Source organism: Trichoplax adhaerens, genomic scaffold, assembly GCF_000150275.1.
Source record: "Trichoplax adhaerens TRIADscaffold_5 genomic scaffold, whole genome shotgun sequence".
Classification (NCBI taxonomy): Eukaryota; Metazoa; Placozoa; class Uniplacotomia; order Trichoplacea; family Trichoplacidae; genus Trichoplax; species Trichoplax adhaerens.
The window spans coordinates 2,532,705-2,556,729 of record NW_002060947.1 but is presented as its reverse complement, the minus strand read 5'-3'; the positions used below and the strand labels follow the sequence as shown (position 1 = coordinate 2,556,729).

Here is a 24,025-nt window from a genome sequence, read left to right as displayed (position 1 = left end):
TGATAATTAATTGTAAACATTGTAATAGCTAGAAATTCTAGCCTAAACCTCCTTTATCCCATTGTAAAGTAAAAAGTATAAGTACATATATAGTATTTGAAGTATCACGAACGAAGATTTGACTAGTTCCTATAAAAATGCAGCCATTACTGTAACTGTTTACTAATACTTCTAAAGACCATATTGATGAATATTTGCGAGTACAGTACAATAGTAATTCGAAGATCATCGCGTTTAAATACTCAAGAGATCTATTACATTCATATTTCTTAACATTAAGATGATATTTAACAATATACGAACACATTGGATATCAACTTATGGACATGTGTCTATCATATGGTACATGAAGAATAATTAAATTTTGAGTGTTAGATCGAATCTAGTTTTGAACGCATGATTCATATGTTGGTACCATATATTTAATATTAATATAAGCATCCGAGCCTCCACGTTTTTCTAATTCTTCTAAAGTTTCATTAATTAAGTCTCCAATGTTTTCCCTTTTTTGCTGTCCATAGTCAATGCCATCACCGATATTCACTAGACAAGGATTAAATAGCAGATATTAAATTACCATGAAGTAACGTTTATAAAATAAAAATAAGTATTCTAAAGGTGCACTTTATTCAAAGAAAAAATATTTCGCATACAATTACTATTCTTGAACGCATTCAGCATTGGTAAAATTTGTCTGTAGTAGGGAACCAATGCTTCGCCAACAAGATCACCAGATTCTACTAAATGAAGTAGTGCTTTTAATGTAGTGCAAATGACTTTTCGATTTCTGGTATTTAAAGCATCTGGTTTATAAAATATAAGCAGTAATAATTAGATTCATATAAATTAAAATATAGCATTCTCTAATAACTCGGTAAATTTAGTTGCAGCTAAGAAATCTAAGGGTATAACTTACGCTTGATGGGAATTATAAGTTGAGGAATTACTGGGAGGACTTTTGCACCTCCATGCTCAAGCATATCGTGAATACCCTGACGAGCAAGGAAATCGTAAGGGTGCTGTGTTTCACATAAGCCTTCAAAGAATAAGGGAAGATAATGATGATAGTCGAGTTTTTCAATCTCAACCTGTAAGGAAATAAATTACATTAAATACCGAATGATCAACATTTAAGCAGTAATGATAGAAGCTTTCTAAGTGTGTATATATATGCATATTATACCTTCCACGCGATTTTATTGCCTTTAGCATCATGTTCAATAGAGACGGGGAAATCACCTCTTTCATAATATTTACGAAATTTTGTTGGAACTGAGCTTTTTTCCTTATAAGCTCCTGATATCGGGGGTGGTTTAACCTTATAATAATAATAAACACTTCTCAATAAATACTTCTCAATTACATATAATCATACTTAATAACAAATTTTTAATTATAATTTACATATAACTAGACTCCTATAGAAATTATGATTGCTAGATGTTAGTCTTAGAGATTGACTAGTAATAAGGTTCTTGTTTAAATGCTATATATTAAAGACGATAAGCATATCAAAATGTGAAGGGGTATGCATAACGCTAACTACTTCCCCTTATTCTCTATTGATACTGAGCTTATTACGTGATTTGATTCAATTACAATGCTATTTGTGCTTCCATGTTTCTTAGTATATACGCGTATGATATAGAAGGGCTGTAACTCTGTTTTTGTTTAAAAATTTAATTCTATTTGATCCAATTTAGAAAGTTGCCATCTAATCGCCTAAATACATTAAACTATTGTATTTTACCCGGTTAGAAAAGTGCATTTGAAAGTTAAGATACTATGAACTCCGAGCTCAGTAAATTAGGTCAAAGAATAGGATTTTATTGCAAGTAAGAAGTAACTCATATACCACAATCTACAAAATTCTTATGAAGGTGCATATGGATTAGACGCTGCATATCAGTAATCACAGTACTAAATGGGATATTGTGCTTTTTTTTATCAAAACGTAGCTCTCAATATCTGCCGAATAACGATATTATTTTTATTTCTTGAATAAGAAATTCCTTATAAAGCGTAAGGATTGTGTGAGCTAATGGTTGATTAGTAGTGTCGATTTAATCGATTTGATATAATTAGATTCTTCCTTTTATTACTGTGAATCAAGTCATTTTGACATCAGAATGAGTTCTATCGGAAACTTACCTTGCTATTTTTCATCGCAGCTTTAACAGTGAAACCTTCAGCTGGTATGTTCTTTGGTGATTTAGAATTGATCTTATTAGCTAATGAAGCCATGATACTGAAGTACTATGTCGAAAATTATAATTCAAAGACGTGCTGCTTATAAGTCGCTAATAAACTTGAGCGAAATACTATATTTACGCTTTGTTTTTATCGATTTTACTAAAACTTTATGTTGAAGACGGTGTGCTTGCTGTCGTCCTATACCACGGCAACGAACCGAAAACTGTAATTACTTAAAAGATGAATCTGATAAATTTATGTATAAATTAACAATTATTATTGTGAGTATATATATATATATATATATTATTATACGAAATTCTAAGCAGTAGATAACATAACACAGTTCGGTACCGTACCGTACGATTCACGCTTTTTTGAGGAGGCCCCGAATCACCATGACGACAGTTTGTAAACTGAAATGTTTGGTAGCTGCGTGATGATCTATCCACTATATTGTAATTCAAGGTGTATAATATACTGTTGCAGTATACAACATATACATAATATATATATTTTATATACAGTACAGTGCAGTAGATTCTTGTTGTCAAGGAGATTATTTACCTGCATTACAGTACACTGTACAGTTACCGTAGTACAGTACTGCATTTTCCCGACAAAAGCGAAACAAAAGAACTAAGAAGAATGATGCCGGACCGGGCCAGAGTGTGCGCTGTGCACTAGATTTTGCAGACCTCTAGAAATTAACCGCTTGGTTGGTTTTGTATAGCGTAGTACACGGTTTCGGTGGTAGCGTATGGTGGAATGATCAGAAAAATGATAAGCCCCATCATTATTTTGCACTGAACGGCCGCTAGACGTCCCTCTCTTTCTAGTAGTCCCTGGCTAGGGACTTCTAATACTAATATTAGTCCTAGAAGTCCCTGCCCTGGCGGAATCAGATAACCAATGATAAGATATATGTAGTGTACCATTACGATAGACTAGCATTAATATCGAGCCGATACAGTTGGTATAGATGATAATAAGCATGGAAGCGCATGGAAGTAGCTGCATGTAATCTCTTAGAATTCGCTATTTTTACATTTTGATCTACAAGAGATTATTTTCAGCCAATGAAGTAGTAGATGTATAATACTGTACATTGCACAATAGATACTGCAGCCGATATCTCACACGTAGAAGTGACAATACTGTAATAGTATAGAATAATATTACTTAGGTATTACTTATACTATCTTAGTACTGTACTGATGGCAACATAACATCAGGCCTTCTGTATGAATTCATCGTGTGAATGTACATTAATATATAATAATTACAGTACGTACATGCATATCATACCTATCTTGATCTATGTAACTATCTATATCATCATATGCATCTGCTTATTAAAAGCATTCTTGATCTACTCTCTCTGATGATAGATCTCTATCTTAGCAACAACACTTGTAACTTGTGTTCGTGATACTTCAATAAATCTACTTCTATTCTCCTTAATTTACTGATATCTCTTTGACATAACAAAATAATATTACAAATACAGCATAGTACAAGTACTATACTGTACATTACTACAGCTTGACTGTACCCGAAGTATCACGAGCAAGGCAAGGCTTAGACTAGTACTGTACTTAATGACAATAAAGAAATTTAAATTTGAGAACATTGCGATTAGTTAAAAGAGTACTTGAGTAACTTGACAAATGGCCATAACTTGACTTTACCTAATCAGGCTTATGAGGATAGTAATAAGCCAGTTAGTACACACGTACAGTACTGTATTATCCACGGACTACTGCTGTTGATGCACCTAGATGTAATTTAGTTGTCCATGAACGTGAGATTGGTTGTAAAGAACGGTACACTACGGTGTAGAAATGTAGAATATTTTACTTGCGTTATAGTGCTATACTGATAACACTGTACTATACAGTACATTCATAGTAAGCTCGTAGTACACTGTACTATACAGTACAGTACAGTACAGTGCAGTAAAGTAAACTCGTAGTACAGTACTGTACAGTGTACACTGTACAGTACAGTACGGGAAATTCTACTTACCATGATATTCAGGACGGTTCAGTACTGTACATACAGTATCTTAGTACGAATCATACAAAGTACGCACAGTACAGTATAGTGTAGTACTGTACTGTACAGTACAGTAACAGCAACCAGCGAGCGTTACAAAGTTCAAATGTACTGTACTGTACAGTACAGTAATGTACAATATACTGTAGTACTGTACTGTACAGTACCGTAGATTACTGATTCCTGCACTACTGTACTGTACAGTGTACAGTACTATAATGTGCAACGTACTGTATACAGTACTGTACATAAATTATATAATAGCATAATTATGCTGTATTATTTCAGTTTTGTAAAAAAGTAAACATGAAAATAGCACTCTACTGTAGTTGTGCAAGATCTATTTAACAAAAATAAAGTAAAAAATCCAACTTACTCCATGTACATTATATTCTCTCTCAATAGAATTGTAATAAAAATGATAATTGTACTATTCTTATAGATTAAGAATGGCAAACGAGTACCAATTACTCCCTCGAATCCGTCAGATTATTGATCTGGCGTTTGAAGAACGAGCTTTGCGAGCATATCATCAGGAATATCTCCCTCTTGCTATTCGTAAATTTCGGTACGATATTGATAAAAATAATAACGTATATGCAAAATATATGCTAGCTCGAATATATCGCGTCGGGGCTGGACTTATCGCTAAAGATATTGATTCTGCGTTTGAACTTGCTGGGGCTGCTGCCGAAAATAATGTAGTCGATGCTATGGAGTTTTTACTTGATATTTACTGCTGTAGGAAGAGCCCCGAAGACCTTAGGTACGGTAAGTATGTTATTTCCAATCATCGAGGCGAATATATTGCTTTGAGATTGAAATTACTTTTACAAGCTTCTGGAGAGTACGGAGCCGTAGCTTCCAGAGCAATGAATGAACTATGGTCGATACATACTAGCGAAAAAGATTACTCAAGATGGAAGACCACTTTAAAAGATATATTGCGCTGTTATCGCGAGGATGCAATGACTAATTCAATATCAGATTCTGTAAAATTGGGACAAATTTATTTGCGTTTAGCTTTATGGAATATGAAAAACAATGAAGAAGGCCACTCAATCGATGACAATGCCCTTGTATCGTTGTATCTAGAGCAGGCCGGCGAATATGGTCAAGTCGCGGCATATTCTATTATCGGCCATGAAATCTATCGAAAGGGTCTTGGAGTTAGCAGAGACCTAGACACGGCGTTTCTTTACGTTAAGAGAGCTGCCAATGCTGGGCATGAATTGGCACTGCGTAAATTATGTCATTTTCCTGAATATCGCTTCAAGTTATCCACTGAGGATCGTATTAATTACTTATTAAAACATGCTATTCAAGCTTATAACATCAAATCATTATATGAATTAGGTGTTGAATTCTATCGAGGTGTAAAGATAACCAGAGATTACGAATTAGGCTTAGGATGTTTTAAGTTAGCGGCTACCGCTTCTATTATCCTTCCCAAAGACGCTAAACTTACCAGTGACAAAGTTTACGGCATTTCTTCAAATAGTAACGATGACATTACTTGGCTGACTTTAGGATTGTGTTACAAGTTTGGAATATCCAGAGAAAAGGATTATAATAGAGCACTGGCATGTTACTATCTAGGATTGTTCTCTACCTTATATTCTGGTGACTTGATTTATCAATCAACCTTAGGCTGCCTTAGTGAAATAGGAAAGGTTTTCGAAAATCAAAATGCAGAACTGCATAACAATGTAAAAGCAATTCGTTGTTATAAGTTGGTAATTCAACTATGCAATGTATTAAACAATGAAAATGGAATCGACAATAATTATGGTACGTACTGGGCATACGCTAACTATCGCTTGTTAAAATTATCTCGTAAGATGAAAGACAGTATAGAAATACCTGATCTTGAGATAGTTCGGAAAGCAGTACAGACAGGGACTGATAGAAAAGGATTGTTATCAGGCTATCATAAAGGAATTATATGTGAATATGGTTTTATTCAACAGCCGAATTTGTATCTTGCATATAAATACTATGTTCTGGCCACAAGTAAATTAATGAAAAACCCTAATCTTGACGATAAAGACTATGCAACTGGATTCCCCGCTATACATGATGATATTTTAAGGAAAAAAGCGTATATACGCCGCAAGCACTTAAACTATTTAGGTAATGTTTAAAAAATTTCAATGACGAAAGTTTAGGATAAGCCCGCGTAAGTCGCTTAGTCTTATAGTCGCAGCAATTACTCGCTTTATTTTACATAGGTTTACAGGATGCATACCCTAATTCTAAAATTCTTTAACACCCAATGAGTTAACAAGATCGTATAATGTATCTCATGTAAACACACGTTATTTACTGGACATTAGTTTTGTAAATTATTTGATATAGGTATAGTACAATATCCGTTATTAATCTGCCTTTTATCAACATGTATAGAAAACTGTTTCAGTATCATCATTCGGAATCTACCTGAAAAGATCTCATGGGCCGACTTTGCTAGTGGTCTTGGATTTTCCAAACCTGAGATTGCTACACTTTCTACCAGATATACCAAAGTGATAAATGATGAAAAAATAATGATCAGAAAAATTTTGGAAGAATGGAAATATCGATGCGGGAAAAATGTTAGCATGAATGACGTTGTAACCTATATGGAAAAAGAGGAATTAATGTATATTGCGGAACAAATAAAGTGCTGTAGGCCATGATGTTGTAAATTTGTCAAGATTAACAATTAGTTTAAGTTAGCTGCATAAAAGAGTACATTCTTGATCACATTTGAGTAATAAGCCCGGTATTGCGGTTATCGCTATGTCAACAAATTAAACTAAATTTTCTAAATTGATTTGCCTTGGCTGTATTTGGGATTTCGAAGTGTTAGAGCGATTTTCTTATTAAACATTTGTAAAGAATATCTAATTTAAGCAATACAAATAGACCGCAAACCATCATTATATTATTAATAACATTAGGTTATTTGTCCTTTAAATCCTTCAGTGAAAGATGAAATATTCATTAAGCGTTAGGCAACAGAAATATAAGAAAAATTATGTAATCGGCAATTCGGTACATGATCATATAGAAAACACTTCGTGATAATGTCTTCAAAAATTTAATATACAGTAACTTAATTTATAGCAAGGAAATGGCCCTATACTCAGTTACATATGATAAATGCTTATGTAACTATAGTATATTGAGTTCGAATTTTCGTTTTGACTTTGGAAAATTAAAAACATGAATAATTATGGTTCCTGTCAAAAATGTCACATTCGTAACGATTGAGTTGGAATACGAGAGTTCAAAATCTATATTTGTTAAACCATTGCCTCAAGAAATAGCCATATACGCATAATTCAGTAATAGTCGATATACATTATCTGCCCAAATCATTAAAGCATTGCTAATACTAGTTCAGACTTAGCGTAAACGTTATGCATTCATACTAATCTTTATAGATACATTCCTTAATTCGAAATTGTTGTATTGTCTCGGACATTAAATGATTATATTTCCATGCCGTACTTCAACTAAAGCCTCTTGAAAAATTATGCGAGACTCTATTACGACGAATATCAAAGAGCGGTAATTTGACAAAGGCATGATCACGTTTAGCATAAGTTCTTGTCGTGGCTAGTCAAACGGTATCGCCCTTTATTTTGTAAAATTAAACGTTTATTACGTTTTAGTTTGTAAAACCTTTGGCCTACTTATATAGATCATGAGATAATCTACAATGGCAAGATCTCGCTAATTAAGACACTACAAATTATTTCATACTAATAAAGTTAAAATGAGAATACACATACGCATATAGATAACCTTAATATGCTGTATCAAATATATCTATACTCAAACCTGACAATGTTGTGATACTAGCAATACATACATTGAAGGAAATATATGAATTATGTCATATTACAAAATTTGACAATTCTACAGTATAAAAGTAGTCAAGCCAAGCATGAACTTATTGCAAGTTGAATAACCTTAATATTGATAATTGCACCTGCTCAGCAAGTATAGCTATATTTAATAACAAATTTAATGTCAAAAATCTGTTTCCCATTCATAATGCATAACTTACAGTCGAATTTATATGTATTATTATCGATGCCAATAACTGAATGTATATATATCCCGTAGGTTTAAATTGAAAAATATTAATGACGATCCAATGAAGTGGAACTGATCAGAGTGACAAAGAACACCTATCACCAGGTGATGTGTGTTATGTATCACTTTTTACTAATATACTAATTTTAAGTATATTGTATGTATACCAGTAAATTAATTAAGAACAACATATCTTATAATTCTATTATGTAAGGTAACAATATTTATATGGAGGTATGAAGGATGCACTACAAGATCCTTTTCTGTCAATCTGTTAATACCAGTCTATGAAGAGCTGATTCTAAGTCTGTAATAGCACTTTTTTAATCTTATTTCTTCAATAGAATATGAGCCAAGCAGATGTTGGCTCTTACTATGAGTGATAATGTATTGTAGCTAAGAACGTTGCATTTTATTTTCTGTTTTTAATTTTAATGAATGCTAGCATTGGTAGTTCATTCCATCTTATATTGTATTATGATATCGAATAAAGTTGCTTGCTAACATGCTATATAAGAGCTTAAAACTGAAAGATACTTCCACTAATGCATTCATAAGATAGCACGCTAGCCTAGAACGCTGTTTCTCTGTCTGTTAAATAAAATGCTTCAACTGAACAATCCTTTGATGTTGTACTCCTTGATTAAGTCACTCAATATTTCTTTGACCTGCAGTAAATAAAGGGAATACAAATTAGTAATGTTTTGTATTGAAATTTTATATCATTAAGTAGTGTCAGAATTTTAAATGTATTCTATTTACAGTAAAAATGAATATTATCTATCAGTCTTTGGTATCTGGTTATTACGAATACTTCTGATTGTTGACTTGCTATACACTACTAATAACATCTGAATTTCTCTTAGAAATGTGTAATTACTAATTCACGTAATATTTGATATAGCTTTCTCAAGAATTGATTTCGAAGTTTCTGATAAAATAAATCTAATATTGATGGATTGCGATATATATTCTTGTGATCAAGAATAATAAGAACCTCACCTCTGATGCACTTTTTACTTCAGTACCTTGTCTTAAACAAGTTTTCGCTAAATTTAGTAGATCTTTCCTCATAGTCTTTACATGTGTAATTCCTTTAAATGATTTTCGATACTTTGGCCATCTGATCCTGGAATCTTTCAAGTTCGCTATCTCGAAGTCATTCAGTAATTCTCGCTTTAAATTAGATATAAGACCAAATTTAATAATGAATTTAATTGCGGTAAATAATATATATAAAAATAAACATTATTGTTCACCAGTAAAATCGGTTCTCTGTCACTTGCATAAGGAAGCTCACCAGTTATCACTTCCAGTAGAACCTATAATTGAAGTAATATTTAATTTTTTTAGGGGTGCAACATATTAACTGGTCCAAAATATAAATTCTAGTTACTCATGATAAGAAATACTTAAAATAATTTCATGATATGATGTAAAATGTTACTGCTTACGGCGCCATAGCTGTAAATATCATTCGATTTGATTATATCGTTCGCAATGGCGTTAGTACTGAAGTAACCTAATTTTTCTGGATATTTTCTTAGAGGACGCTTAACGATTGGATATCCATGACTTAAAATAATACTTTCCATGCATCCATGGCTAAGCTTCACAGTACCATCCATATCCAATAAGATATTATTGCTGACAATAGTAATTTTATATAAATATTAAATTTTTTAAAGACTTCCATACAATTAATACTAAAAGGATTAAATGTTTTCACTAGAGAATGTTAGTAATATTTGTACATTCTGTCTTTTAAAATCTCAAAATTAAAAGTCTAGTGCGCAATTTACCTTGTCAAGTTGTTGTGAACAACATTTTTACTGTGTAAGAAAATGATTCCATCTATTGTACCTAATAAGGATTTTAGACGTTCGATGGCATTAAAAATATTTTCTTTTGCCTAGAAGAAAATTAGAATAATTTATTTATTATTTTATCTAAGTAAATTTTTGCATTGATGGTACATCATGCTAGGATAACAGAGGATTATAAAACTTATAATTTCTTACAATATACCGTATAAACTATTACTAAATGCCATTGATATTATAATCCATACTAATCTTCTTTCACAGGGCGATCGCAATTGATAACTGAATAATTTATCAATAATATTAAACGAAAGATGTAATAAGGGAGCTTACCTCTATCGATATTCTAGATCTTAAAGAAGATATTGCAAATTTTTCTAAAACGCCGCCTACTGATACGCAGTAACAATGAATTGGTAGGATGTTTGGATGGTTTAACCTGTTTTATCGAAGGCGATTAAATATGTTTAATTTTGATAGATGATTAAAAATGATATCATGTTGCAATCTTACAACGAAATAACGTTAAAAAGCTGTCTTAGGGTCGAGTCTTACACGATTTACGTATTTTTTAGTCAGTTGAGGAATAATGATTCTATACTTACGTCAACAGGTAATCAACAATGCTACTATTCTCCTCAGTAATAGTTGTAAACTATATAATATATAAGAGGCACCAAATAAATATCAAATCAAAAACATTCAGTAAGAAATTAAATCTATTCCGACATTTTCAACATTGCGAGTCACAGTTTATCCAGATGCATCGCTATTTAAGATATTTAAAAGTAGCGTCACATTCAGCATAAAATCTCCGATTAAGTTATTAACTATTATTAATTAAATAGTAATAGAAACTGTCAAATAGCCTATCTGACTCTGGTATTGTTAGTCTGGCAACCCATAGCCTAGTCTTATTTAGTTGTAGTTATTGCAACTATGTGTAAAAAGTGATCATAGTCGGATCCATGATTCACTTGGCTACTTAATTTCAAATCTTTTAATGCTAGTAGTTGTTAGTATTAATTACGGCTTCAAATTACTACTGCAGTTTATTCTTCAGTTGATAGTATTAACCACAGCTTTCGTTATAACATGAACAATAAGATACGTTTTCAATTCCGCTGGTAGGTACAGTATCCACCTTCGATATGATTGATTGACACATTTTTGTATCATACCTCTTTACCCCATTTTTTGAGTATCGCTTTATCGTTACCGTATTTAACGATATATACTGAGCCATAATATCCGTGATTAAGTAAGCTTTCTTCGTTAATTTGATCTTTAAAATCCTATTCGTCAAAAATTAGAAAGAAAGTAATACATTTAAAATTATAAATTTATTCGAATATAGATAAAATTATGCGTTATTAACTAATACTTTGTAAAGAAGACTTTAGACTATAGAATTTATCGGCCTGTAGATCAGCGTGGGAGGGGGAGAGGGGAAGGGTGAACATAGATATTTTTGTTGATTTTGGTGTGAATATACGGTGTAATTAGATAACGATGAGATGTAGATTATTAGCTACAGTGCACTTAGAATGACGGATAACCTACAGCAGGCCATTAATTCTATAACTTGTCGTTACTAATGCAGTGCATAGCAGTAAATTTTCCGGCGTAGCACGATTTAGGTACTCAGCTAATTATTATTGCGCTAAGTAGAAAATAATATGCAGAACATTCCTGCTATACTGATAGTGTTCACATTTGTATAGCATAAATATTAGGGGTAAGTGCAAAAGTCTAGTAGTTCTATCTAAAAGCAATACTTGATTAGGAATAGAAGTGTTGTTAATTTTTATCTTTACATGAAGAACACACACGGTCTTAGAAAATTTCTAGTTTTATAAAAATCTTTTTAAGTCTTGAAGCTTATTTCCTTTAAACATAAGTTGATTAGCTTAATTTCATATTTTCTTATTTTCCCTGACCAAACTTTATACCATTGTGAATTATTGCATTTTGAATTTAATAGATTTAGTGATTCTATATCTTGAACTTCTAATTTTATTTATTAGTTACCCAATCGTAGATATAATATGTGCTAATCCATATGTGACTAAGTGCTTTAACACTATACCGTAGTAACCGCATTCAGAATAATAAACTATTCAAATGTTATCTTAGATAGATACGGCAATATAATATTGCACAATTGAAAGGAAAAATACATATAATACTTTTTACCAGATTTTCTTGAGATTTTATTGAAGAAGGAGGCGGATATATATCATTTTCTAAAAAAAAATCTTAATGTAAAATTATTGTAAATGTACAATATAAATCCATAATCTGGTTGCTAGAATTTATAGAATGTTCTCATTAAGAATGCATAATTTATACTGCATGTTGCCAATCATATAGTAACTATATGATGATACGTAGCTATTTGTATTTCTTAGATATTGTCTTCTCCAGAACAATTAGATGAAATCTCGGCTTCTACAATATTTTATGAAATTAAACTTCATGTTTACACTCACAGCAGCAGTTACAGTGTACTGTACTACCAGGTATCGACTAACTAGGGTAGTTTCTTTCGATGATTTGATTAAAAATATTGTATCGATTTTAGAAATAATTATTGAAAGAATAATCCGCACATACTGCTGCATTACCAGGTACTGTATTAAATTACCAATCAATATCTGGCATATCGATTTACTAATCCAGTTATATCAGACTTGATAATGTCCATAAGGTGACGGATGTGGAGGCGGTATTTTATATTAGCTCTTACCTTTTCTGTCTTTCTTAAATCGCGATTTATAGATGTTGCTGTGACCTTTAGCACGTTCGCGTCGATAAGTTGCTTCCCTAATCTTATCAATATAATTTGGTACAAGAAGCAATTCCTGCTCTTTATCTTCTTGACTATCACTTGAAGATGTATCCACGGTACCATAACTTTTTTCTATTTCCGAAACACTATAAGAATTTTTCTTGAACTTCTTTAGCATGAGTTTATTCGCAGCTAACTTATTTAAGTGTAGCTGTTTAGACGACGAATTTTTTAGTCCTGATTTTCTTCTCTTAAAATACAAGTTTATTATGTTATCTTGGGTAAAATTTTATAAAGAAACAGTACATCCGCAAATATATACATAAAAATATGCAAACTGTAAAGTTTTCAGTATTCATTAATGTCAGCTCTAGTAGGATCTCATTTCTGCATTAGTGAGACGAGAAATGTCTATATAATAATACTATATAGATTATATCAGCGACTTACGAGGCAAGGACAACAGCAACAGATGGGAGTAGATTCATCTTCGTCAAATTCATTAGAATATTCATATTCAATCTCTTCAAATCTAGGGAACGTGCGGGTATCTGCAGAAAGTGAGCCTTGTTCTGATTCGATAGTGCTATTGCTACTCGTGCTATGTCTTTTATCTTCTATAGGTAATTCTCTTTCCATTGTGATAATATAAGATTGGTTATGGCCGTATACAACAGACAATGGTACCTAGCGATTACGGAGTTATATCGATAATTTTAAAGGTTCTAAGTTTGAACCGATCTGTTTGATCTTATTGCCAGTGGAGATTGAGGTACCTGAAACGTGTTAATTCGAGAATTTTTGAATGTGTATATTAGTAGTTATTACGCAAGCTGCTCAGTTTAGCAGATACTTTCACGAAAACCTTTTGCCGTAAAGATGGTATTTTAGAATTATATGATAAAGTAACACATGTTAGAGATACTTGACTGTTCGTTAATTTATAATAACTACTAATAAGAAATAACGGTTTATGTAACGACGCCTCTTTTAACCCCTTTTTCCATAAATTTTATACAAAAATTACGATTTTAAGCTAAAAATCAAGAAGATATGAAAAGTGCAGGATGTTTGTAATCAGAATTTTGAGCTGTAAATTTTTAATCTAAAGAATGAATGTTGGTGACGTATATAAGCGATTTCTTTAAACTATAAAATTCGTTAAGAAATTAAATAGTTACTGTACATTGCAGCTTAAGCCTGGTTATTAACATAAATCCTTTTTTACTTCTAAAAATAACAGAAGCGAAGATTTAGATGCACTTAATCTAGGTGCAATACAAAGAAGCTGGTTCTTAAATAGTAACTGCAATAAGAAAAGTAAAGCATAAAATATCTCTAACTTATATTATAATCAACAGTGGACGTTACCTCTATTTTTCTTGATTCTGCCTTAAAAATCTGATAATTGCTGTTAGACTTTCTAATATTTAGCGGAAAATTGGCAACGTAACGTAGTCTCTATTAAAGTAATGTCCGTTTCTAGCTGTGATCCGATCTAAAAAGTTTATATGTACAGTAAGTCGTTGATCTACATTATTATATACATAAGCTTTACCTATGTGTATCAAAACAGCAGTAGAAGTTATTTTACTAAGAAACAAATTATTAGCATTTCCCTGGAGGACTGAAATTCTACACGGGATCATTAACTATTCATTTATTCTATATTATGTACGACTACTTTGTTACGTATACTAGTCTCGGGGGGCAATCCACTATTTTTTTTCCCATGAGAATTCGTTCGTACCTGCAATAGTAATGATTATCAAATTTATTAGGAAGTCATGAACTTCTACGTAGATTATAATTTTGTGAATAGTATATTACAGAGAGTAGTATTATCTCTAGGAGACCTAGATAACAACTTTTAATGTGGTAGTCGACGACTTTAAATTCCGTTTCAATGACGAGTTATGCAGAATCGGATATAATAGGAATATTGAAGGTTAACCTTCTGTTGTCAGCGTTTATTAATCCAGTTAACTTCAAGTTGCAACAGTAACTGAAAAATGACTTATTATTGATGAAACAGATTATATACACTTTGAAACAACGAAATCATTGATTTTATAGTTCGTAACAGAATTTATATCGCTATAAATTTAAGATGTTCGATGTAATATTTAGTCATAGTGCTATAAATACGCTTGTAAAACCCGGTCCAAGTGTGCAGTTGTACGCGTACAGACCGAAGTTATTGATGATTTGAATATAAAGACATTGATTATAATGTATAAATAATCTTGACCTTCTGACTAAGAAATGGGTACAATTTTTATTACAACTATTAAATTGATCAATATCGAAGTTCCAAGTATAGAGGTGTATTATATACTTTCATAGGAGGTATAAAATAATGCAACAATGTTTCGTCGCGTGACGGAACGATCAATTATTCCATTCATCAAGATCTCTTGTGTGATCAATTTTTGATTAACGATCGTTGAGAAATTTTAAAAACTTTGTAACAATTTGATGTCATAACTGCGTCTAGTAAATTGTAATCGAAAAATAAATTAAATACTGTACAGTTAATGACTTTAGTGTGATCGAGGGTGATTATATTATGATTATAATCAAATACATAACTTGTATGATACTCTAGATCTGCTCGAAGATACGGCTATGCTGAAGTTTGCCTATAACAGCACAAAATGTATACATAAGTAGATGGATTTGTGATTTGTATTCTCTACGTGGCAGAACTCTCATGATGATATACGTTGTAATCTGATGTGAAAGTACGCCTGAACTAGATTGATACCGTGCATCCTTATAACTTGGCGTCTCCACACGGTTGCAGTTAATGATTGTCGTCGAGAATAACAGGTGCTGGCCTTGAATTACTACACTGTGCAATGCAGCTAAACTATTAAAGCCCCAAATTTTCGATACTGGAACCTCAAACCTAATCATAAGTCTCAATGACTTTAATCATAAAAATTTAAATTCCTTGGCGTACATATACACGTATACATGGATTGTATACTATACATACACACACGTACACGTATATATCCGGCTAAATCCACAGCATGGCAAACGTGTTTTAATTAAAGACAGTTAAACGGTGCATATATAGTAGATGTATTAATCAATAATAATTCTTAAAGAAACTGCATAAATGATGCCAAAATGATAAATAAAGTTATAGTTGTTTGCGAAATAGAGAGCTTATTCGGGTTCTTCGATGGTCTAATTCACAAATTTAACTCTAAGTAATGGATTCACAAGCTAGATTTATGTGTTTCCGAATTACTTATTGCCGGGAAAATAGGAGCATAGGACCGGACCGTACAGTACAATTGTGCATTAATAGAAGGTTAATTAATTAGTCCAACTTAGTACAGTGCCCGCCCCTTTTTTATTTTGGCGGGGTGTAATTATGTTTATTTAAAATTAATCATTTAGTTACCAGTAATGCTAGTGTACGCATACACCGTAATTTCAGGGTATACGCGCAGCGAGAAAGTTGGAATATAATCATTTTTAACGTTTTCTATAAAATCATGATCATACATGTGTAGATTATGTATACTCAATCGTATTTCCTTACATAGCAATCTTTTCATATGCTATGCTGTGCTGGTGCAACTATAGAGTCGTCCGTACAGACGGAGTACATACCACCATTTTTAGGCTTCGATTTGAGTTTGGTTTTGAAAAAAATTGAAAGCTTATATGCTTTCCATAGATTGTGATGCTAATAACTTACTGTGAATGTATTCATACGCAGGTTCATTATTTGCTCAGGATTTACACTAGTAAGCTCATAATGAATTAGTGTAAGGGAATTATATAATTTAGTTCAGGAACTCCTATCATATCGAACCGACTAAGCAGATTAAATTCAACTAATCTTGGACTAAGAAACTATATTTTTTTAAGTTTGCTCTGAAAATTAAATTACGATATAATTATTTACCGGTACGCTGTTGGTTTTCAGATGCACTGCAACATATACAATATTTATAAATGGGTAAATTAGATAGAAGGAAATATTTGCACATCAGATTGATTGTATGGGGTGGGCCCTAATCGATTGGTTTACATAATCGTATCGTAGCGTTTGTATGATGTGTACGCAAATCCTCACATTTCATGATAACATACTTAAAAGTTTAAGCTCGTACATGAATTTTAGACCAAAAATATGTAATGATCTAGTAAATTATACTCATTGCTTTACACAAACTACTACCAGGGAACAAATGGGAGTCAAGAAACTTCGATGGATTAAAAGGGTAAGCAACTGGTCTCTCAATAAAGGAATTTACTTGCGGAGGCTAGAATAATTATATTTAAAGGCTGAATATAAACTGCGTAATTGAGATAGTTACTAATGCTGTTCATTCGCATGCAAGAGTAATCAATAAGGTGATATTGCATTTTGAAATATCTGTACAGTATAATTACTTGTACGTAATCCATTATGCATTGGATTCGAAATATAGAAAACATTAACAAATATTGAATAGCAATGAAATAACCAATTTTCTAATTTAATAACCGAGAATACTAGGAATCTATCAAATTACAGATGCATAAAGATTGTGCCAGGTTTACTGATTTGTAAGTTAAAAATTAATGGCAGTGCCTATGGAAGCAGCCATACTAGCTTCACGAAGGGCTTCAGATACAGTCTAGTTAAAATAACATAATATAAAAATTTTTATGAAGTAAATTAACATTGACATTAAAATACAATTCTATCTGCTTACTGGATGGGCATGACACACTCTTGCGACGTCTTCGCAAGCAGCTCCATATTCCATGGCAAGAGCTGCTTCGTTTACTAGTTCACCAGCACCCTATGTCGCAGGTACAAACGTAGTTGCTATTAGATTCTAGAACATTTAAGTTCGACTTCAACGTTGCAAAAGAACTTAGTCTATGCCATATCTTACAGATCCCAGGAGGTGTACGCCCAGTATCCTATCGGTTTTTTTATCTCCAAGAACTTTTATGAAACCGTCAGCATCGGCTGTTTGATTTATACAAAAATGATAACATCGGATAGATACCACCGAAATTACATTGGGATAAGTAAACTATATTGTTTCGTTTTGTAATTTAATATTACATACCATTTGTTTTAGCACGACTGTTGGCAGCAAGAGGGAATTTTCCGATCTTAAAGGCTATATTCTAAGGAGAATATTTGTAAAGAATGTTCACTTTTTCAAGTAATACTTTAACTATTGATACATGCTGTTTTTATCGTGAAAGATCGGCTTGGTGACGAAGTAGGCAGTATAGGTCTTACCGCAGCTTTTAACTGTTCTTCTGTCTTACCAATCCAGGCAACTTCCTAATTTTAATTAGTCAAGTAACTATTAATAGTTACCCAGCTAACTGATAAGATTTATAATTTTCTTACAGGGTGTGTATATATCACTGATGGTACACAGTTATAATCAAGATGAACTGCTTGTCCAGTAATTCCTTCCACACACAGGATTCCTATTACAACGAAGTGATTTCAATTGAAGTCGATATTCGTGCCCGATCAAGGCATTTATAAATACAAGGAGCTATGCTTCACCAACCCTCATCTTCTGCTTTGTGCGCTAACATGGGACCATGAATACAGTCCCCAATAGCATGAATACTATAATAAAATTGTAAGAAGTTCATCAGTTAGACTGTACATCATCTTTTCATTTGCCTTACATCACTGAGACGTTAGTTTACTTTGGTACAATTGTTTCAAATCTTTCGTTAACCGGCACCCTACCACGCTGGTCTAAACTAATTCCAACGTTCTACGTGAAATATAAATTATATGAATATTTATATTTATTGATTTTTGATATTCAAGAAAATAATAATCACCTCTAATCCAAGATTCTTTGTATATGGGCGTCTACCTATGCATACCAGTACAACATCGCACTCTAGCTGTTAGTAACAAAGTACGTAAGTTTATGTTTATCAGTATATCATATCACTACTAAGAAAAAATCTGAAGAATTATAGGTATACGTAAAACACGTATACCGTATACTGTATATATTTGCGCGACTTGTCATACATTAATATTGTTGCAATACAGGTATTTACGCTGAATAATACATACAGTATTAGATTTTCCATCTTTCACGGATTCGATACTGAAATGCAATATTGAATGCAAAGAATTAAAAGTTAACAAATTGGATTTCCGACACTGTTAAAAGTATGGAAATAAGTAATTTTTGAACTAGTGAAACACAAGGTACTGCTTACGATACGGAGACTCCAGTGCTAGTTCGCACAGCAGCTAAATAGGTTGTTAAAAAAGATTTAGGCAAAGCAGACAAGACAATAGCATAGCGGAACTACACGGTATTGAATCTTGTTTTCTTAATACTATCTTACATGTAACTTTCGCATTTAATTTAAATTTCATTCCTTGTTTTGCTAATATCCTTTGAAATGATTTACTATAATCACAAAAAAAGTTATGATAAAATATAATCAGAGTGAATAAGGTGATAGTCAATTTTACTTTCAGTTTAGTTTGAAGTATCAAGAACTGACCTAACATCTAGATCGATACCGGCACCACCAATATTTGGTAAGTACTCAATTGCGGTTACCTTACTGCCTAAACGCTGCCAAACAGATCCCTAGAAAAATATCAGATAGTTATATATTTCTCTATGTATACAATAATTATACGAATAGAAATTAATTATAGGAAGCACCCCTGACTGTATGTATCTAAACTATTATGTAGACTTTGAACTATACTAAAACGTTAATATTGCATTCTAAGTAATGCTTGAATAGATAGTTACAGATGCAAACGTAATATATCTTATAGCATAACTTGTTAGAACTATTAAAATTCATATACTTCGTCAATAATAATTAGACTAGGCGTACTATGGTGCAAATTATGTTTCGTTTGCTGTAACTTGTAAAATTTTTTATCGCCATAAGAAAATAGTACTAGCGTAATGTTTCCAATTAAATTACTACCGTATTTATCAGATTGCTAATATTAAAAAATTAAGTACTATAATTATACTTGTGTACAATTCATTTTTAATATCAACATACCAATTCTACGCCTATGACTCCACCACCAATGACAATCATCCTGTCTGGTACGCTCTTTAATGATAAAGCTCCAGTTGATGAAATAAAGGTTTCTTCATCAATCTATTAATACAATAAAATGTACACATGTGTATGCCTCAGTAAATGAATATTAATCATTAAGGCTGCTTTATACTTAATGGAAACAAAAATAACTACACGAATTTAAAATTTCATAACAGTATAAATACAAAATTTAAAACCTGATTAGCGTAAATTGTAAGAAGTTTTCATGAATCATCTTAAATACATAATAAGCCAAATATGCCTAGTACACAGGTCTGTGCTATTATACCGCGTATATTGTACTCGTACGTGGTATAACAGCACATATTTTTCGCGTATAGTATTTATCATGCGCTAAGGTTATACTACAGTTAGCGCACGCGATTACTGATATTCGTATTTTCATATAAAGATGGTCCATTGTGTCTGGACATTCATATTTTATAAATTGCCATCGCAAAAATTTTATCAGTACGGTAGTCCAGTAGTCATTGCTATATAAAATCTCTGGAGTAACCGAGTAACCTGCATTTTTAAATTGCTTACTTAAAGTAATTGCATTTTTAATTTGGGCCTTGCATATAGACTTATTCATTTTACTATGTGTACGATGTAGTGAACATCTTGCATGGATCTAAGTTAGAATATACGTAAATGGCTCGTAATTCTAACAGTACCGTGCAGTCTTGATTTTCTAGCTACTGCCAATAAAATTAAATTACGTTAATGTTTAAAAATATAACTCAACCTCTTAAAAATACAGTAAAGATTAGCAAACTTCATTTACTGTACTGTAAGTAAAGAAGTATGAATTACGCTATAAATACGAATAAACTAGATAAGCGAAACTTCAGCTTGCGGACATCGGGTTTTGAACCTGATATAATTCAGTACGGTATATGCAGTAGATTCTTGCAGCACCTGATGTACAAGTTCTGGAGGTTAACAAGTGATTTTTAGCTAGTACACAACTACTTTGTAATTAAAATGGAGCAGATAAACCCTCGACCTTTTCTTACGATGCAAATCGTATCTCTATTCTAAAGACTCATGTACTACCACGGGCTGTTACTTCATTTAGATGTACCTGGTAAAAATCTAGCAATTTCTGACACTGCATTATCGATATGTGTCAGTACTAAATGGGCTCTACTTAGAATTTTTGGTATACTTCCTTGTATTATATTGAAATTTCTAATGATAACTTTTGTATCTATCGCATATACTGTGATACGTTAGGATAGTATGACGCATAAAAATACCCATGTAATTACAGTTTCTTAGAGTTGCAGAGTTCTTTTATAGCAGTGTGCATTGCAAATTTGTAATAAATTCTGTTAGCTTGTTAGAGTTACAATAACAGTACCTCTATACCCTTGAAAGGGGTAACCTCCGAACCAGTTGCAATTAGGATATGCTTCGTTTGGATTTTGCGTTCTTTTCCACCTTCATTTTGTATTACTACTTCATTTTTACTGGCAATAGTACCGTGGCCCTCAATATGAGTCACCTAAGATAAACGGCTCTCTGCCTAAGTACGTTGCAGCATAGCAGGCTATTAAGAACGAATGAAATAACGTACTTTATTCTTTTTAAATAAATGAGCTACGCCACTAGTCAAGCTGTTGACCGCATTAGATTTCTGCTCCATCATCTTAGGGAGGTTTAGTTTCAATTCACCAACTGCAGATAAATTAACCAGAACGTCGCTAATTAATTATAATCATTAATAAATAATAAATTAAATTAACAATTTCCTTTCTTATACAAATTTAATTTTTAGTTCACGCGCTATGAACTAGAATTCAATGATTCTTAATAAATCAAATTGAGTTAAACTAATCAGAGACTAACCATCAATCCCTCTACTTGCAAAATCAGTGGACTTAGCTTGATAGTACATGAAGGAGTTATTCAATAAGGCCTTAAAGCATGTACATAAGTACAGGTTACAGATAACATTGCGAATGCTTTAACGTACGTATAGATTAAGTCAAGCTGCAAGTTATAATATCTAAAATTGCGTACTATCATGCAGGAAGCTACGACAGAAATCGCACTACGCGCATGTACACATGCACAGCAATGCTACTGAAATCTTGCTGCTGAATATTATTACTGCATTCAAGGATTATTAAGAAAACAGAGAGGCGTTTCTTTTAGTAGTCTCTGATACATTTAATGTGCTGCGTGATACACTGTATCATAGACGTAAATTTGTAATTAATTTATTATTTGATTGTATAATAGTATCATGATATACGGGTACAACCTTTGACGGAATACAACCGACATTGAGGCACGTTCCTCCTAGGGTTTTATTCTTCTCTACACATACGGTCTATGACAGAAATAATATAGAACGGTTAAATTGAACATAAAATGTGAATTCAATTTTAATCGTGCACAGTGTACTCTATTTGTCTAAGCTACCCGTAATCCTAGTTGGGCTGCTTTAATTGCTGCAACGTAGCCTCCTGGTCCAGATCCGATAACGACCAAATCAGCACTATCTTCTTATTACAAGAAATACATGGAGTATTACAGCATTAAATGATATTATAAATCACTGTCGTCTTCTACTGCATCTAATAACTTGCGTAGCGAACCTGTCGCAGAAAAAAGTCGACTTTTGCCCAATAGCGGAGTGTTAAGGGAACGAAGCAGATGTTTTACCTACAATGTTAAAATCAGGAAAAATATGTATGTGTATAGGTTACTGGGCAGTAAAGTGTAAATTATACAGTACTGCATATCTTTGCTCTCCATTTATAGTATAGTTATATACTCGTATATAATTCTATGATCATGACTAAAGATTTTTTACCCCTGTCGATGTGTTACAATGCATTAGGTGCTGCATGCTGAAGGATGAGGAGGAATTGAATCGCTAAATTATATGAATATAGACTACAGTATTATATTAGAAAGTTCTGTTCTGCATATGATCATAAGTGCAGTACATGCACACAGTATGCTGTACCATCGATTACCTAAAGAAGACCTGGACTGTTTACTCTTGGACGGACAGACCTTTTCGGCCTCATTTCGTTAAAATATTTGTTCAAACACTTCATCATGACAGTACTAGTATGTACACTGTACAGTACTTTAGTATACCGATGGTCGATTTTAAATTGACTGATTTTTCTAAATTAAATTAAAGGGTTGAGTAATAGTTTATTACGTTACTAAATTCTGCTTAGAAACAGTTATATAAGATCATAGATGTTACTTAAATTAGTACCAGTGATTTAAAAAACAGACACGGAAGGTTGATCTACAGTAAGAAGCCGTTTTTTTGATATTTGTGGCCTCATTTGGTAAGAAAAGTCCGCCTGTCCGAGGGATAGGTCAGTCCAGGTCTTCTTCTACGTGCAGTACTGTAGTCCATGGCTGTACTGTACTGTACAGTGTAAAGTCTAGTAGACTACTGTACTGTAGAGCAAGAGAGAGGGACGCCTAGCGGTTCTTCAGTTCAAAATAATAAGGTTTATCATTTTTCTGCTCGTTCTACTGCACAGTACAGTACAGTACATAGTATACGCTACCACCGAAACTGTACAGTACAAAATCAAGCGGCTAATTTGGATGACAATCGTGAACAGTACAGTGTACCGTTTCAGATATTAAACTGTACAGTACGTTTCAAGTGAGACTAGTACAAACTCCCGTCGCTTTACGATAATGTGCTCATTTAACAGATAGTACAGTATTACTGTACCATTTGATAGACCTGTCAGAGGTTCAGTAACTTTATACCGTGACTACAGTACTGTATTTTTAGTACAGTTTTGAATGGCTGTATTGTACCATTACTTCGTCGTGCAGACGTAGTGTTACGTCAATAATTAATTTAAATTAAAACCATTATATTCAGTAGGATTTCACCCGCACAACTGTACTAAAAGCTAGAAGAGAGGTCCCTGTATTGCTGCTACGCCACTGCTATATACACAGTATACAGTACTGCTACTAC

The 24,025-nt window shown here is 32.6% G+C and overlaps 4 protein-coding genes across 4 annotated transcripts; 1 reads left to right on the top strand and 3 right to left on the bottom strand.

The window, feature by feature from the left end:
• Window positions 1-382: 382 nt before the first annotated feature.
• Window positions 383-2,244, bottom strand: TRIADDRAFT_25747 (uncharacterized protein; the record flags this gene model as incomplete). Its single annotated transcript, XM_002112372.1, has 5 exons — window positions 383-543; window positions 654-803; window positions 917-1,088; window positions 1,184-1,318; window positions 2,152-2,244. The coding sequence occupies 5 exons, from the start codon at window positions 2,242-2,244 to the stop codon at window positions 383-385; spliced, it is 711 nt and encodes a 236-aa protein (XP_002112408.1).
• Window positions 2,245-4,700: 2,456 nt separating this feature from the next.
• Window positions 4,701-6,929, top strand: TRIADDRAFT_56392 (uncharacterized protein; the record flags this gene model as incomplete). The annotated part of the gene is made up of 2 exons (XM_002112804.1): window positions 4,701-6,384; window positions 6,658-6,929. The coding sequence occupies 2 exons, from the start codon at window positions 4,701-4,703 to the stop codon at window positions 6,927-6,929; spliced, it is 1,956 nt and encodes a 651-aa protein (XP_002112840.1).
• A 2,016-nt stretch (window positions 6,930-8,945) lies between these two features.
• TRIADDRAFT_56391 (uncharacterized protein) lies at window positions 8,946-13,590 on the bottom strand (the record flags this gene model as incomplete). Its single annotated transcript, XM_002112371.1, has 11 exons — window positions 8,946-9,005; window positions 9,340-9,513; window positions 9,597-9,659; window positions 9,792-9,984; window positions 10,140-10,249; window positions 10,494-10,599; window positions 10,766-10,815; window positions 11,342-11,455; window positions 12,357-12,406; window positions 12,910-13,201; window positions 13,402-13,590. The coding sequence occupies 11 exons, from the start codon at window positions 13,588-13,590 to the stop codon at window positions 8,946-8,948; spliced, it is 1,401 nt and encodes a 466-aa protein (XP_002112407.1).
• Window positions 13,591-17,531: 3,941 nt separating this feature from the next.
• TRIADDRAFT_63944 (uncharacterized protein) lies at window positions 17,532-22,909 on the bottom strand (the record flags this gene model as incomplete). Its single annotated transcript, XM_002112370.1, has 18 exons — window positions 17,532-17,597; window positions 17,676-17,765; window positions 17,862-17,938; window positions 18,042-18,102; window positions 18,221-18,265; window positions 18,335-18,417; window positions 18,504-18,565; window positions 18,649-18,719; window positions 19,034-19,067; window positions 19,477-19,565; window positions 20,002-20,103; window positions 21,413-21,556; window positions 21,629-21,729; window positions 21,901-21,970; window positions 22,319-22,387; window positions 22,480-22,562; window positions 22,656-22,722; window positions 22,874-22,909. The coding sequence occupies 18 exons, from the start codon at window positions 22,907-22,909 to the stop codon at window positions 17,532-17,534; spliced, it is 1,350 nt and encodes a 449-aa protein (XP_002112406.1).
• Window positions 22,910-24,025: the final 1,116 nt, after the last annotated feature.